The 18,176-nt window shown below is 43.3% G+C and overlaps 1 protein-coding gene across 1 annotated transcript in view; it reads left to right on the top strand.

Moving 5' to 3' along the window:
- The first annotated feature begins 14,860 nt into the window (after positions 1-14,860).
- Positions 14,861-18,176, top strand: part of RANBP9 (RAN binding protein 9) — a 38,872-nt gene continuing 35,556 nt past the window's right edge. The window contains exon 1 of the mRNA XM_039569444.1: positions 14,861-15,323. Within this exon, the coding sequence (XP_039425378.1) occupies positions 14,861-15,323 (463 nt within the window). The remainder of the gene's footprint in view (positions 15,324-18,176) is intronic.

Below are 18,176 nucleotides of genomic sequence, written 5' to 3'. Positions count from 1 at the left end.
TTATTAAACCTTAATGATCTGTTCACACAGAACCCAAAAGGTAGGCAGCTGCAACCCAGGGCAAAGTAGTTTTTAAACCTGACCTTCAGCTTGGCAGTGTCTAAGCAACATATTCCATATTGAGGGATTTCAGTCACATGATGAGGTTATTTTGAAAGTATGACTGGCCTGAAGAGACAAGTAGAAAGTCTTGAGGGCTGTTTGAAAGAAAAACAGAAGAAACAAGGTGAATATCAGAGACTGTGATTTGCAGTTGTGTGCAAACTCAGAGAAGTTTGCAAGATAATCTTATAGAAAAGAATGATGATAAGTATGAGGAAAAAATGAAAGACATGAGAGACAAATGAAAGTAGTTGCTAATTACTTTAGCTCCATCCATGCATTCCTTCTACTGCCAGGGGCTGAAGAAGGTAACTCCTCCAGGAGCGACTGCTTCCACTAATTTTCTGAAGGGATGAATGAAGTTGAGAGTACTCAAAATACCAGAGCTACAAAATAAGTTTGTGGGAAATCTTTCAAACATTAGTCCTGGGATCGTGTGGTCATCCACACAGCCTGGGCAGAGCAAAGAGCTGAAGTGTATGTGTACACAGCAGTTCCCAGTACAAGGGCCTCGGGATGTCAGCTGGGTTGTGATGCCCCAAGGCACCCATAGATCAAGAGGACTGCATGCCATAATTCTTGCCACAGTGCTTAACTTCCAGCTGAATGCTCTATCGGCGAGAGCATGGAAAAACTTCCTGAAACAGGATTCAGAAGTCACCAGCTAGTACACACACACATCAGTTACATTCAGAGTCTGCAAATGTATATCTATTTTACTTCCAGAAACTGCATAATTTCAGGCAATTATCTTTCCAGGGCTTTAGCCATTTTTGCCACTCTTGATAATAAAAAAAAAAAAATTAAAAAAAAAATAAATAAAAAAAGACATGAATAGAGACATAATTTAGAAAATGTGGCATGTTCTAATAATAAAAACTTGGCCTGGCCAAAGCAAAGTTCCTTTACTACATGATGCTTAATCTCACACATGCTTCCATGGTTATTTTCTTGTCTTGAATCCAGTTACTTCACAGTATTTCAGTTTGTTATATATATTTTCATCTTGTGTTCTGCCACTGTTCCTGAGAGCACTCTTCGTTGCACAATTGTCTGTATTATTTATTTTGAGGCAGCTTCTAGGATAAAGAATTCATCCTGGGATTTATTCACAGTTTTGACATTGGCCAGCTGGGTGACTTCTGGCCAAGTCACTGCACCTCTTCACCACTGTTTTCCCAGCAGGAAGTGTAGGGTAATAACCCTTTCTGAAATCACATGGAGTTCTACAGATGAAGTGCTGTATAGTTTACAGTCCCTGTTTACAATGATTTCGCTGATGTAGCAGACTTACGTACAGAATTTCCCTTTGTTTTGTTTTGGTTTTAGCAGATAAAAACTTGAAAACCAGCACCTGTCAAAGTGCTTATAAACCTATGACAGAACTGGCAGAAACAGACAATCACTGAATGTTTCTTTTCCTCAGCCTGTTTAAAAAAAGGCACGACAGTAATAGAGACAAGCTTTTAAATTAGATATTTGTGACCTATTTGGAACATGTACAATTAATGCAGACTTTGCTCATTGTTTTGAATGTTTTTCTTAAGGTTTCCTCTGCAGGAACAAATACAACATTTCTTATACTTGTAACTATGTGAACCCTTGGCCTAGCCAGGCAGCGATGCTGCTGGAATTGCAGCAGCCCCAGGACATGGCAGGGAAGAGCTGCCTGAATTTGAAAGCCTCACTGTGACACTTACTTTTTGGTCCAGCCTGAGAGTTCTCTTAACTCTGTGTGGAGTTAAGGAGAGAAGATCTGTCAAATTAGGAAAGTTTCCTGTAGTGTTTCTGCCTCTTCAAAAAAGTGCCCAACAGCCAGATTAAATTTGTCTTCCAGTGACTTTCACATCCTCAGATAGAGGAGTCTCTAAAGAGATGCAAGTGCAACAGCCAAGTAATTTGGCTAGAGATGCATCAGTTAATTTAAAAAGATGTTTCCTCTTTCACTCTTCTGCATAATCTCTTTTAAAAAAAGTAAATTAGTACTAAATACATTTTCTTACAGAGCATCAACTACCTTTATAACATACACAGTCATGATCCCGTAATAGCCTTGCACAGTAATCAGAGTATCTTATCTCTGGAGTTCACTTTTGGAGTTCAACTATGTATCAAAAAAACCCCCCCAAAGGGGGATATTAGTCAGATTACTACTGGCCTGCCTTTTCTTGGTTATCTCATCTTTATTTCCTCATTTACACACGGCATAGTTCAAACACTGTGTGCCCCTTCATAGCAAAGCTCTCCATTCCTGCTTGGAGACAGAGACCTGGCTTTGATACCTGATATGTTACACACCAATGTGAAGCTTGATTTACCAGTGAGAATCCAAGGGAGTTCAAAATCCTATTAGTACAAGTGAGACTGGATGATCAGGGACTAGGACTGCTGTTTTGGAGCTGCTGGTCAGAGATTTTTACAGTATTAGAGTCGATTATTTGTCTATCATCTGAGCCCTAGTAAACAAAGGCAAAACTGTGCAGTATTATTTTGATGTTTATTTTAAGTGTATCATCTTGCAGTGCCAAAGTCAAGTCAGGCATCTGTTGATTCTGTAACTAAAGTACTGTTGGTTAAATTGTCCTCCTTACTACTTCATAATTGTGGGAGGAAAACATGTTAGTGGAAGAGAATTGTGCACCACAACAATGAATGTAAGTGTCATCTAAGACATAGGACATGAGAGAGAGGAATCAAACTGGAGTCAGCTGAGGACACCTCTTCTACCAGGCACTCAAGTTCCTCTAGGAGGATGTTATCCAACCCTTGAAACCTGCTTGGGATACTTCTTTCAGTAGAGCTACACCTACAGTGTATGCGGGGTGCAGACATTTTACCACGGTCAAACTGTATCCAGAGTGGTTACACTTTGTTGTGTTCTTGGCAGCACTGAAGGAGAATGATTTAGTGAATTTCTTTCATGTATGTGTTTGTAAGAGGCACAGTACTGGATGTTCGACATCACTAAGGAGCCAAAATAAATATACTGTGGTAATGACATTCAGGATGTGGAAGAGAATGTTCTATCACTTAATGACAAGTAAATAAATAGAATAGCAATTCTGGCCTTGTTAACTTGACAATGCTGTTAACTTCAACACAGTAGTAGACACCTGGCTCCTTCTTACCATGCTTTTAAAGTTCTATGCTAAGCACTGGACCTGTACAGTCCTTTCTTCTCAGTTAAAAATTAAAGTTTGTTCTTACAGGCTCAAAAACTATACAGAATTTTGATAAAATACATGGCTAATTCTAGTGGTACAAAGCCCTTACTACTCTTCCCACCTTCCCCTGATTTTAGGACCTATATTAAAAGGAAGGAGTTATCTTCCAGGTAGTGTTGATGCCCATCTTCAGGACAGTCCTTTAAAAGATGTTGCTGGATATGTAATCATCAGCATTCATTTCTTCGGAAATGCAGAGAACGCTCGGTTTCCAGAGCCAGAAAGCACAAGCTCAGATAACCATCACTTGGCACTTCTCGCTGGCCAATTTTTCACTGCTGCTTTCACACACATTTGTCACTGGCGGTTCATTAATGAGGAATGGCCAGTTTCTTGTTACAGCAGGGGGGTGCCCTAAACTTTTCCTGCCCTGCTCCAACAATGTTTGCTGGGTTTGTTTTCCAGTTCACATTAATCCCACCTGAGCCAATACCAATCTGTCAGCACACACCTGACCAAGGAACATTTAAAAGATTTGTGTGGCTGCATTTACATTCTCTGTAAGTAGACATGGTTATAATACTTCCTTTTCCTGCATTTTTCACTGTGATTCAACATTCCTGTACACAAGACTGTGCCGCTTTATGGATTCTGCTTCCATTCAAGTTGACAGAGAACTTGTATTAAAAGTTTGATAGAGAAGTTTCTGCCTTCTCTGCTATTAATAGTATTGCTGCTTTATATAACTTCATGATTCCCATACAGTGGATAAATTATAACAGACAAATAAGCATCTCTGCCCACAAGGAACTTTTACTTCTGCATAAAAAGAGCTTAAAAGATAGGCAGAAGGAAAGTTCAATGCAGAAAACAGACTGAGGTTTGGAGGGCAGAGAGAAAATGCTGCAAAGAAGCAGCAAGTCTGCAAAAGGTCAAATCTTATTCTAGAGATGAGGCACAGTCAACAGAACTAGGGCCAGCATTAATGTCTCATAATACATACAGAAATTCCTGGATGAGCAGTGAAAATGGAGATGTCAGGAACAGAGAAGAAAAGGCTATTTTTCTTATAAAGTGTTTAATTTTCCAAGTGTATTTCCTCTTGCCCAAGCTTTGCCTCACCTCTTCCTGTGAGCCAATGATGACATGCCACTGAGTCACTTTTCACTTCAGCTGCATTGTATCTTCAGCAGCTTTTGTCCCCACCTCTTCAGCATTTTTGCCAGTGATACCTCCTGTTCTCCTTGCCCAGACACAAAGTTTGGGCAGGGTGGAGGGAGAGCAAGCTTGCCCATACCCACTGCCACTCCTTCTGCTGGGCCACCTGTGTGCCAGGCTGGGCAACACACACAGCTTGGCTTTGTGGTGATCAGGGTGGCACCGAACAGCTCCTATGGGACCCACAGGGGCCAGGTAAGGACCCTTGTGCTGAATTGCATCAAATAAAGGGTTTCATGCTGTAGGCAGAGGATTTGGAGAGTAAAAGCATGGTTTAAATAACATGCTGTCTCTAGAAGCCAAATATGTACTACAAGAAATCACTAAGAGCAAACACCTCCCCCTCTCCCCCAAGTTATACTATTTAAAAGGGCATAGATTAAAATTTACCATACAGTGAGTTTAACGTAAATATCTCACGCCTGTAAAAATATTGTAAGACATTATAAAGGTTTCAAAGTCAAGCATCCATAATAATTAGAAACATGATTATTTGGATGAAGCTTTGCAGCTTTAATTCTTTCTGAGTGCACTTGCATCCTGATAGTCTTAATTTGTATGATCACATATAACTTCTTTAAGAACACAGAATGCTTGATTAAGCTGGAACTGGTTCATATGTTTTTGTCAAATGTGCTGGAATGGGAGGGATGTCCCCAGGCACCTTTCTTTCTCCATTAAATGCTGACACAGCTGAAGTGAGAAGTTAGGTGAGAAGCTCAACGTACTGGTCAGTGAAGTGATTCATGCTTCTGGTACTGACACAGAGCACTCTTACTGGGAGTACTACATTTGTTCCCAGTAAATTTCACCGCCAGATGGTCCATGACTGGTGCAAGCCTTGCACAGAGAAAAACTGCAGTGCTTGAAGGTTCCTGGTGCACTCCCACAGTGTGTCACTCACTGGCTAAGAGGTCTGGGTGGCCCAGAAACCTTATGTCAATCAAAAACTGAAACACATCTCTTTATGCACTAGTTTGTACCTTTCTGCAATATGGCAACAACTTTTGAAAATGTATTTTCAGGTTCTTCATTTTAGCATGGACCCTAAGGTTGTTGCAAACAAGAGAAATCTAACTTAATTAACCAAAGAGTATGATTTTCATATGGGATTTGCCTTGCTCTCACTGATGAGCTGGTTCTCCAATACAGCTTCATGCTATTGGTTAGTGTTGGAGGGGCTGGCCTCCACAGCATCGGGCCTCCTTCAGATTGCACCTTTGGAAGGGTGAGTTCAGAGCAGGGCATGAATGCTATAGGTCATACGAATTTAATATGGCACTCCAGTAAGCTCTCAAGTTGCCACAACTGTGCTGTCATCAAGCCCAGCAGCTGAGTGCAAGGCACTATACAAAAGGAGGTTTTTGCATTCACAGAGTTTGCTCAAAGTTGCTTGGCCCATCAACAAGGTAACATATTCACTAGAAGAAGTAAGGATTCTCTAACACAAGGGCACAATATATTCACTAGAAGAAATAAGGAGTCTCTAACAAGCAAGTTTATCCTAGAACAGACCATTAAAATTAAGTAAGGCACTTGTTTATCAAAAAGTTCCTTTAATTACCAAGAAGAAGCCAAATGTGACAAATCCATGACAACACTGAATTGTTATTTTACTGCAAACTTTATGTTTTAAAATAAATTCCTCTACCATGAGACCTGGGAGTACAGAGAGTATTTGCCTATTAGCAAGCATTATTTTGCATTAATTACCTTAAGAAACAGAAGAGTGAAACTGAAGTTAGCAATATACCATGGAGAGCTTTCTGAGATGGAAAGGATTCACACTCCATGCTTTTCCTCAGCCTTTCTCAAAATATACCAAATATATTAAATGTGAGGGGACCTATATATACAGATTACTGTTTGTTTCTCTACAAAGCTGGAACAGCAAGAACACTGTCAGGTCCAATTAAAGGTTGCTGATTTTTATTATTTAATTGCAAATCCTTCAGCACTTTTTTTGGGGGGGGGTCAAAGTCAAGAGACTGCAGTAAGAATCCTACCTTTTATATTTTTTAAGCAAGTTTTTAATTTTTTTGTACCACAAAGCTTGCAAATATGAAAAGAAAGTATCCTAAAAACTCAGAAAACAGATGGCAAATAACCAACCACCTACCTATCTTCTCTAAATGTCTTATTTTTAAGAAAATGGGCTTTTAAGCCAACTTCATTTGTGGGTGGGCATTGACTCATGAGTTTTGAACCCTCACTGTGGCAATGTAAATCTGGATCAAAACTTAAATTCTACGTTTCAAAAAATAACAGTTGAAAAAGATTTTAAAGCAACAGAAGTGCTTGTACTCCATTTAATTTTCATACAATCCAAATTAAATATGTATTTTCAAATTCCTCAAGCATTGCTGCTAGTCAAAACACAAAAGAAACCTGTTAGTGTCTCAGTCACAGGAGATTTAATGAAGAGTTTAAGCAAGTGCCTGTCAGGAATGCTCATGGCATAGCAGGTCTGGCCATGGAGGGGAGGGGAGGGGAGGTCAGATCATCCCTCAGTTTTTCTCAGCTTTCTGATTCCTAGAAAGGAATTATTAGTGAGACACTTCAAAGGGGGGCAGTGCCATGCAGCTGTGACAAATCAGTGACAATACTGTGGGTTTTATATACTGAAGATCTTTATGTCATATTCTATAATATCCTCACACAGATAAGTTCATAAGGTAAGATAAAAGAAGCTGTCAAGTAGATAAGATTCAGTCATTTTCAAGCTGATTAAACAATACTGTTGATGACAGAGGTTAGCATAGGTCTGGCTTGGCAAACAACAATAATTGCTGATCATCATAATAATAATAATATGTACAAGAACAGGAAGCTACTCTTCCTCCAAGCTTCTGAGCATACACACTGCAATCATGACAGCATACATAATGGCGAGTTAATCTTAAAAACAATCACCTGCAAAATCATGACCTTGTTTGAAATATTTTAATTGCTCTGTCATCCAAGTATTCTCCAAGGTTACTGTGACTGAACAAAGTCAGAAGAATACTTTGCATTTTGTCAGACAGTGTGCTTCATAGACACGTTTTTATACTTCTGAAATAAAAGGATCCTACAGGCTTCTTGTATATTTAACATATTCCATAAATCATAACATAGTGATTGGACACGTACAATAAAATGCTACAATCTAAAAAGGGCAGCAGGTTTTCAGTATTTCAGATTTCAGCAGATATTCAGGATTCAATGCTAACTTGTTTCCCTGGAGCAGATGTGAAAGAAACAAACCACAGATTGGTAGGAGTGGGAGCAGCTACAGTAGCTGAAGATTATTAGAACACTGTGTTTTCACCTGACAATTTCACATCACTAAAGTCCATTTAAAATCTACTTTTGCCACTAAATTAACATGTGGAGCATTTGAATTTGTGTGTGTGACAGATGTAGAGAGGAAGAAGATAGTTTCTCATATGTAAGCATCTCTTTTACTGAAGAGCCAAGTGAGCTAAAGAAAAAAGCAAGACAAAACTCTATCTGTGTGCAATTCCTGAAGCCTTACTCATCTCGCTTCCTGATTCTTCTTTTTGGCCTCCTTTCCCTTAGGGCCCTCCCACCTCTATAAACACCATAACAATAATTATCACGTCAGTGGAGACTTAAACATTCTTGACATCCTAACATCTAACAAGAACAGGACATTTCACAAAGGCCTAGCCTGGCTTTCAAGAAGTGGGTCAGCTTGACACATCCCATGTGTTTCTGAAAGCCTGCAGTCTTTGAGCTTGCTCATCTATGGTAATGGGCACCCTACCAATGCACGGGCTGGAAACAAAACACTGCCTGGTTTGCCACGGGAGCTTTAAATTGTTTACCGAAAGCACATAACTCTTAAATTTCCATCCTAAACAGAGAGGATGTCTTATGGTGCCTGGTCTCACAGCAGTTTCCAAACTCGGCAGCTTTGGGACGCACCTGCCCTGCATTAGCTAAAAGGGTGCTGGAATTCCTCCAGCTGCACGCAGGAGTCAGGCTGCTGATGTGCCCAGCCAGGGTAAGACAAAAGGGAGCGCAGTGTTTCCATCCATTAGTCCAAGAAGGCTGCGTGGTGAGCTCTTCTCTTCTTTCATTTCATCCCCTCCTGTCCTTCAGCCTCACTTCACTTGGTTACATACCACAACAGGATTTTCTAGTCCTGGCTGATCTGGCCAAACAAACTCTTTTCGCATAGAAATTCTGGCCACTGTGGGGTTTTTTTCAGTCACCCTTCAAGAGTTTTTTTTTATCCTTCAACATTTAAATCATGCCAACTTGCTTCCACCCTCAGCAGAAATTCATGATGACTCAGAAATGGATCTTGTCCTGCTAGCTGAGAATCACTTCTCTAATAGTGCTATGGTTTGATATCTGTTTTCACAAAGGGAATAAACCAATGTGTCTCATCATATTTTCTGTCCTGCCCCCACATAAATTTGTGTTGTGAATAAAACACATTCTATTCAGCTTGGAGGGCATTTTATTTTTGTGCACATTTTGACATTTTAGTTAGAATACGATGCTTGTACAGTAGCCCAGGCAGAGGAGAGTATAAAATCTTCTATTTATGATCTATTCCAATGAACAAATTTTCAGTTCTCCTTAAACTGACTTTTAATATTAAGTAAAAACCCCACAACTCTATGCACCAGAAAATGATCCAAAGTAATTGTTTTACAGCGTGGAAAGACGATATGGTAAAGATCTGTGAGTAGTTACTTTGGAAGAAAAGCATGAAGTTAGCTATGAATAAACTCTCTAAACTCATCAACAAAATGAAAAGAAAAAAAAAATTGGACTGCAGAGATTAAATTTGGTGAGATTTTGTATAAAGAGTGAATCATACTACTATAAAACTTGGTGTGCCTGTAGATCACAGTGTTCATGTACAGACCAGAAAAGTAAGAACAGAATAAAGAGAACAAGCCTGATCCCGCTATGTATACATGCTGATGTTCGAGTACCAAAACTAAATGAATATAGATATGTATCTGTATCTCTCCCCATATATTGTGTATATATATATAAATACTACAACTGGAGCACTGGCAAACAAGTGAGATTTCTTGCTCTTGCTCTAAGATAGCACAGGCATGGTTGAGTCATACAATAAAATTATTTCTATTAGAGGATTGCTCAGCTTTATCAAAGCAGGAGCACCGTGTCATGGGTGGGCAGCAATATAGTAATACTGCAAATTGCAACTGGATTACCATTTGATTCAACAAAGTTAATAGGTGATGATGGCCTATAATTCATATGTGATTCATTTTGGCAAGTTTTCCATTTGTCAGTTCATCAAGCCTATTCTATACATAAGCAATTAAATCAGCAGGGGAAAAAACAGTCCAAAGAGAAAAGGTCTCAGCAAAAAAATCCTCCAGGTGATTTGAAGAACTATATCCTTCATACAGTTGAAATATCATTGCCTACTTCTTAGTGGTTTTCTTTTCTTGCTAGGACCAGTAATTCAGCTCAGTAGGCACAATAACAAATAACACACTGTTGATTTCCAAGCAGCTTCTAGAAGCAGGGAAAATTAATTCCAAAACAGTTACAAAGAAACTACGCACTGGAAAAACTTAAATGGGAGGAATACTAAACAAAGAACAGCAAACAGTTACCATCACTACAAACGAGAGATATTAAATTTCGGAGAAGTGGCTGGAAATGTGTCAGGCTGGCAGCCGCAGCACACGCACTGAATTCATGTGCAACTAGGAGGCTTGGTCCTACAGCAGGGACAAAGGACACATACAGAAATAGACTCCCAAGGAGAATCCTGCCTCTGTTTTTTGATGACAGCCAGAATGCTATCAGCATCACTGGCACAGATGGCCATAGCCCACTTACTCATTCTTAATGAAAACACAGAGAGCAGCCAACACAGGATCCAGGAGCTAAATTAACCTCTGCAACATCGAGGCTGTGCACAAAGCTCTGCTGTGAGAAGAAGATGCACTTGTGCCATCGGGACAACTTTATCCTTACTGGTGCTGCCTGAAGGGTGTCAGTCAGGGGTTACTCTCCCCTCTCCTCTGGCTCTGGATTCCCTAAGGAGAGTGACTGGTGTACTGACAGTGAACTGATGCCCATGCAGCATGCCTGCCTGGAGGATATGGCTCCCGGACTGCTGGAGTGATCACCTGCACCCACTTTAAAACCCATGTTCAACACATTGACTCACTGTTGATAGGCTCAACAAGAGGCCAGACAAATACCCTCAGTGCCTGGAATGCTTGGATTGCATTTTCTTTGGTTGAAATGGTCACTTAAAGTAAACATAAATGAAAACCAAGCATACAGAAGAGAATGTTTGCATTTAAATGTCGAAATTAGGCCTAAAAAGGGGGGGGCTTTGCTTTCCACAAAGCTAAATAATCTCTAGTTGATCCATCTACTGAAATAGTTTGAAAGTGTCAAAAAAAACCCCACCCCAAAAAAACCAAAGAGATTTTGGTGGACTAGTCAATGTTTTACAGTGTTTCAAAAGGCCTTTGATCAAATCTCTAAGCCAGAGAGGACTCAAGCAGCTCAACTCAACTCAACTCAAGTAATCACTGGGCAAAAAGAAAAGTACAATCATGGCTCAAAAACTGGAGATGGAAAACAAAGAGCAGAATTGAGCTGCGAGTTTCTGCGATGGCGGAAGGTTAATGCCAGCCAGCTTCAGCGCTCTGCAGCAAGTCTCATACTGCTGCTGTATTTACCACTGATCTAGAAAGAGGGCTGTATTGTGAGATAGCAACATTTGCAGCTGTCATAAGTATTTCAGCTAAGCAAGACAAGAGGAGACTGTGATGATGAGGAAGTGCTAACGAAACAGAATGCACCATGTAATGGTGAATTAAGTTCAATACTGAAAACACAAAACAACACACATTGGGGAGGAACATGAGTACTGCTTCTAAATCTGACAAACTCCCATTCATTTATACTAAACCGGAAAGTAGAAACTGGGCATTTATATAAATATCTATGTGCTATCTCTAATCCTCAAAAAACTGTAGTCAGAAAACAAGTTAGTAGAACACAGGAGGAATAAATAACATACTGGTTAACACCAAGTATTAGAATACCTCTACAAAACCTCTATCTTTAGTCTATCCTTACTCAGAAAAAAAATTATGTGAATATGTTTGTCTAGGGGCATATTTTGGAGAAAAGACTTTTATAAAAAGGAGTTTTGTTACACTTGGATTATTTTTCCTTGGAAGGTGGCAAAAGATGTGATAAAAGCAACCAGAGTAGCGAAGTAGGGAATAATGTCAAGAAGTAAATGCAGAAACACCTGCTTTCCTGTCTTACTGTTCAAGAAGCAGGAACTTGATGGTGGCAGTCTCAAATGGGTGACATGAAGCATTTTGGCACAAATGCTGAAAGTGAGACATTACTGAGGAAGTAGATATGGCAGAAAATTTATTGACAATTACAAAAGAGTTAAGACACATCTACACTTACGAACATAACAAATGTATCTCCTAATGTCGTATTTTTTTAAAAAATGTAAACGACTAAGCTTCATGGTTTACAACAACCTCTAGATATTAGAGAGCAAACTTATATATAGTGGGAGATAGCCTACCAGTGCCAGGGTAATAGACCCTCAGGCATGGTTCAGCATGTGTTTCAACATCCATCCTAGGCACTTCTACTCTGGTACAGTTTGCAGCTCCTCCTGATAGGGTATTTTTAGATAACTGCATTTTATCCAGCCATAAACGCTATTAGACATCACAAAACAGCCACATGTGACAGGATATTTTGGTAACTATAGGTGAGAAATGTTTAGCTTCATACAAGCCTTTGTGAGTGTCACACCTGCATTACCTCACACGCCATTTCACACAGATGAAGCATAATTAACCTCCTCTATTTCCTGCTTCTGTGCCTATGCTCCAATATGCTGGCAGCTGGAAATGGCGTTGCGAAGTGATCCAACATTTCAGGTTCATAGAATCACAGAACTGTTAGGGTTGGAAGAGATCATCCAGTCCAACTTTCTTGCCAAGGCAGGGCCACCTAGAGCAGGTGACACAGGAGCATGTGTGTTTGGAATGTCTTCAGAGAGGGAGACTCCTGAATTTCCCCAGGCAGCCTGTTCCAGTGCTCTGACACCCTCAGTGTAAAGTTCTTCCTCATGTTCAGATGAAACTTCTGTTTTAGTTTATGGCCATTGCTCCTCGTCTTGTTGCTGGGCACCACTGAAAAGAATCTGGCACCATGCTCTTGACACCCACCTTTGAGATATTTACATGCATTAATGAGATCCCCTCTCACTCTTCTCCAGACTAAACAGGCCCAGCTCCCTCAGCTTTTTCTCATAAGAGAGATGCTCCAGACCCCTTATCATCTTTGTGACCTCTGCTGAACCTTATCCAGAAGCTTCTTGTTTTTCTTGTACTGAGGAGCCCACAACTGGACACAGGTTTTAGACTTGCCAGTGACATGCCCTTCTTTTTCTGATGTTTTCCAAGGCAAGCTTGCCAATCTGTAAACCATTTCTCTTTCACTGCTGCCATGTGAATATATTAGTGTGGGCAACCACTGAATAACCAATGACATTAAACACAAATAAAACCACCCTGCCACACACAAACCAAAGAAGGAAAACAGGCTCCGAAGAAAACCCCCTCAGAAAAACTGCACTGCTCCTCCTGTCTTCCTGAGCTGAGGCATTCCCAAGCTTTCCGACCTCTGGGAAATGCTCTCAGTGGCATTTCCCTTTACTAACCGTCGTGCTGGACACACGGTATGGGCAGCAGACCTGCATCGTGCCTGTCAGGAGGCACAGCCTCCCCGGCACCACACACCAGCCTGTCTCCATCTATTTTCCCCACCCACCATCCCCAATCATCCCCAATGGCGGCAGAACCCACTGTGATGCCTCCTTCTCCTTCTTCTCCAACTTAATGTTATGACCCGCACCTGAAGGCAGGGTGACTGAGGTTCTTGTTAATAGATCACTCGGGGTGATCTGTGAGTGAAATGACACTGAATAACTGGTGTTTACATATATATATTTGTATGTACATACATATATGTGTGTAGTTTACATTCTTTTACAAGAATGGTAATTTGATCTGCCACTGCTCGTGGGTCATGCCAACTGTTATGAGCCCAGGTCATACTGGGAGGAAAGGGGTCAGCATTATGGCTGTTTAATTTCCTCAGGACTCTGGATAGTCACCCCATTTGGTCATTAACCCACTGAGGGTTAATGTCTTTCTCCCCATTACCCCTCTGAGGGTCAGCTTGACTTTGTCCCAGAGAACACCTTTCAAGAGCTCCGAGTTACAAGAAAACTTTTCAGCAGGTCTGATGTGCCCAGGTCAACACCGAGAGGAGAATTATCATTACAGTCTCATGACTGAAATGTCAGTGACAGGAGTCGAGGAAACGGCATGAAGCTGAGTCAGAGGAGTTTTCAGGTAGAGATGAGGAAAAGGTTCTTCCCCCAGAGGGTGGCTGGGCACTTGAACAGGCTCCCCAGGGAAGTGGTCACAGCACCAAGCCCGACAGAGTTCAAGAAACATTTGGACAAAACTCTCCAGCGGCATAATCTGATGCCATGATGCATAATCTGATGCCATTTCATAGTGAGGTGGCAGTCACCATGTGACTGGGTGACTGGCCCTCGGCGACAACACCCTTCAGTAACCCACTGAGGGTCAGTGTCCCTTTCCCCACTACCCTCGGGGGGTCGGTCAGACTTCCTGCTGGAGAAAAGCTTGCGACAGTCCGGGTCACGCCAGAGCGCCCTGCAACAGCTTTAGACCGTACCGATCACTCCAGCACCAGATCCAAGGGAACCTGCGGGCGTCGCCAGTTTAATTCCCCTGCAATCCCCCCTCTCCCACCTCGCGCCCCTCCCTCCGCGCCTCGCGCCCGCCGAGGGGCGGAGGCCCCGCCCCGTCGCGCGCGCGGGGAGGAGGCGGGGCCGGGCCGCGGGCTCAGCTGATTCGGGGGCGCGCGGCGGCGGGGGCGCGCCGGGGGCCGGACGGACCGTGTGCGCGCCGGGCGCGCCCCCGACCGGAGGAGGGGCTGGGGGCCGAGCCAGCCCCGCCGCCGCGGCGCCCGCTCCCCGCCCGCCTCCCGCTTCCGCCCGGCGCCGCCGCCGCCGCCGTTCTCCCCGCCTCGCCCCCCGGCCCCGCCGCGCCCCGCGACGCCCCTCGCTCCCATCGGGCACCTCCACCGGCCGCCGTCATCGCCAGCCCTCCCCCACCCCACCCCCCGTTTTCTTCCGAGACGCTCCGGTTGTGGGGGTGACCCGCGCTCCGCACGGCCCCGGGCCTGCCCGTCGCTCCGCCCCCGGGCCCGTCCGGTGACAGTCGCGACCGCCGCGGGAGGTGGCGGCGGAGGAGCAGGAGGAGGCCGGAGCCGGGATGTCCGGGCAACAGCAGCAGCAACAACAGCCGCCGCCGCCGCAGCTCCCCTTGGCGGCCGCCGTTCCCCCGCCGGTGCCGGGGATCCCCTCCGCCGCCGCCAGCCCCGGCCCCGCTCCGGCCGCCGCGCTCCTGCTCCACCCGCCGCCGCCGCCTCCGGCCACCGCGGCGCCGCCGCCACCCGCCACCGCCACGGCCGGCAGCAGCGGGCCCGCGGCCGCGGGGGGCGGCGGTGCGGGCGCCGCGCTGGGCCTGCCGGCGGGGAGCGGCACCAGCGCCCCGGCGCCGTTCCCGCACGGAGACCCGGCCCTGAACGAGCAGGAGAAGGAGCTGAAGCGGCGGCTGAAGAGGCTCTACCCAGCCGTGGACGAGCAGGAGACGCCGCTGCCTCGCTCCTGGAGCCCGAAGGACAAATTCAGTTACATCGGCCTCTCGCAGAACAACCTGCGGGTGCACTACAAAGGTGAGGAGGGGCGGCCCGGACCGCCGCGACACCCCTTGTCCCCCCCCGGGGCCGGGGGCTGCCCGACCCCTCCGTCGGGAGTGGGCACAGGAGTAACAATAACAGGAAATAACAGACGCTCCTCTCCCTCCTTCTTCCCTGTTTTCCGATCCCCTAAATTTCCCCCCGCAGCGTGGAGATAAGGGGCTTGTTTTTCCTTATTTCAGGTTTATTTTTCTCTCCTTTCCCCTCCCCCCCGTTTCTGTCGCCGTGCGGGGAAGGGGGGGGGGACACAAGGGGCCGCCCCCGCCTCCTTATGCTTCTGGAGTGGGCATTATGTAAACTCCGAGACTTCCTCCGTGGATTCAGGTATCGCCAGAACGTTTGGGTCGGAGGCAGGAGAATAAAGGACGCCTGGCGTGACGTGTCCTGTTTATGGTAATGAGCGAGAAAAAGAAGTGGCTGTTGGGTTTTTTTCCCCCTCTCGAGAAGAGCAAGGGTTAAATGGAGTTAAGAGCAGCAAGCGTTAAGCTATTGAACACGGAAATGACGGGAGGGGAAAGCACTGAGAAAAACACGGTTTATTTTTAAACTGTGAAAAAAAATGACTTTAAAGTCACTGGTAATAGTCTTGCCTAACTATTGCACAGTGATTTGAGGGAAGGAACGACAATAGAACTTACATTAATAAAGGTCACTATAACTTTCTGCCTAGACGTTTCACAGTTAAAGTTACAGATTTTCAAAGAAAAAGTAAAAAACAGAGTATGCTTTTGTATTAAAAAAACCCATCAGTGAGAGGCATTAGCAGAAAAACTTGTGTTGATTGTTAAGAAATGTCATAAAACCTGGAAACATAAGCGCACGCTCTGACCTGAAAAAACACAGACACATCTGGTGTTCTAGGCCCAAAGTCCTAAAGTAGAAGTGTTGTGGATTCAAAGCCACTTCTGAGTTGGCTGTGAAGAACTGGATCTTTTGTCAGTCTGTAGTCAAATGAACGTAGTGGGAGGGGAAAAAAACAACCGTGCAATTACCCTTTCTCAGAGTTTGCAGTGGAGAAATTCAAGGGAAATCTTGACAAACATGTTACTGTTTAATCGGAGGAGGAAAACGGCAACACAAACACATGGCAGGATTTGGCTGCCACGAAAGGATTAAATGTACTCTAGAAGACTTTTTTTTAATAGAGAGTTTTTATTATTATACACAAAATACTCTGTTAAAAATGCTAAGTTTAATGCACTGTATAAAAATGATAAAGGAGCTTTATGACTATAGAGGGGGTTTCTGGGAGGCACCAAGTGATTTAAGGATGTGTAATTTAATACTGAACTCTGAATTTCCTGGCTTTTGTTCAGTGTTTTGTGACCTTGTATTTTTAGAAACATTTTGTATTTTCTGGTGCTTAGTGGCAGTGGGTTGTTTGGTTTTGGTTTTGTTTTTTTTCCTTCTAAGATGATCATAGCTTAGTGGCTATCACGTCCTTCTGCTGGTTTGTTTTGCTTTGGCCAGCTTCTTTTCCTCATGAGCTAGAATTTAGAGGTCGAAGCTCTCTGATCTCTCAGTGTTATTGCAGAAGTATATTTTCAAGCTTTCCTTGTGCTTTTTTCCTCACTTAACTCCTTTGCCATGGTGTTAAAAAAAAGAAAATCATTACCTCAAAGAAATTACAGAAGTCATAAAGCACAGTTAGTAGGTTCTAACCTTTACTCTAGCTCTTAAATAATGGTAAGTGCGGAAGGTTGGAGAGTTCATAGGTTAGCCCAGAGGACTCTGGAAAGGAGAGGTGCCAATATAACATGTCTGTGCTTTTCTTTTTCCTAAGTGCAGATGGGAATAAATGACTTCTTAAGTGTCCCCTCTTTTCTTCTGGGTAATTTAATGAAGGTGGCTGTTAGGGCAACTCCATGTTTATGTTACCAGCCTGGCACCTGGAGTTGCTAACTTGGCTAAGCAGTGAATGGTATCAGCATTTCTCCAGGAGAACCAGGGGGAAAGCACGCTAAACATCCCCTGCTTTTTCTGCCTCCTGGATCCTTCAGCCCTAAGAATACAATAAAAAGGAAGAAAATGAGGAGCTTCCATGAGAATAAGGGAAGACAGCAAGTAAGAATGTGCTTAAGCACTGTGGAGTAGTGTTTCTGCAAATCAGTTCTCAAAAGAAAGTGTTCACGGTATCTTCTTTTGTAATATTGGCACTTCAGTGCTTCTGAAGTTACCCAAGTAGTAGTGGAAGAATGGTGGATGTTTTTGTTGAAAGCAAATATGAATCATATATTGAGCAGGGATAAAGAACTGTTGTATTCTTGACCAAAATACTCAAGGAAAAAGATAGGGCTGTCCAAAGAAGCCAGTAACCTAAAGCAATTCTTAACTATTTTCTATTACTGTGCCATGTACACTTAAATTTTCTCTTCTGCCTCTATAGATTTCTGGCTTTAGAACTGTTTTTCTTGAATAATTTGCCCCTGTTCTGTGACTGATAGGAGGCAGAAAGTGTTAACAGCAGTGCTTTGCCTTCACCTTGGATGTGTTGGGGATACTGAAAAAATGTGTGGAGAGGAACAATAAGAGCAAAAGCTTTCAAAGTTATTTTTCATGTAGATAGCTTCATAATTTTAATGTTCTGATGTGTTGTCAGCAGTGATACTTTTGTTTCATTGGTTTGTGAGAGGAATGATGGTCCTCTCGATGCAGTTTCTGAAGATTCCTTTCATTTTCCTGCTTACCAGTGGACAACTTGCATGGAAACATGAACTGCAGTAGATGTCTGTTTCTACGCACTGGAGCTGTGATGTTTTGTGTACTGCATTTCTGGGCCTGAAGATTTTTGCAAGCATCCTACAGAGTGCTTAAAAATGAAAACTGCCA

This window comes from Corvus cornix, chromosome 2 (genome assembly GCF_000738735.6).
Source record: "Corvus cornix cornix isolate S_Up_H32 chromosome 2, ASM73873v5, whole genome shotgun sequence".
Classification (NCBI taxonomy): Eukaryota; Metazoa; Chordata; class Aves; order Passeriformes; family Corvidae; genus Corvus; species Corvus cornix.
Note: the sequence above shows the minus strand (reverse complement) of the source record. Positions and strands in the feature narration are given on the sequence as shown.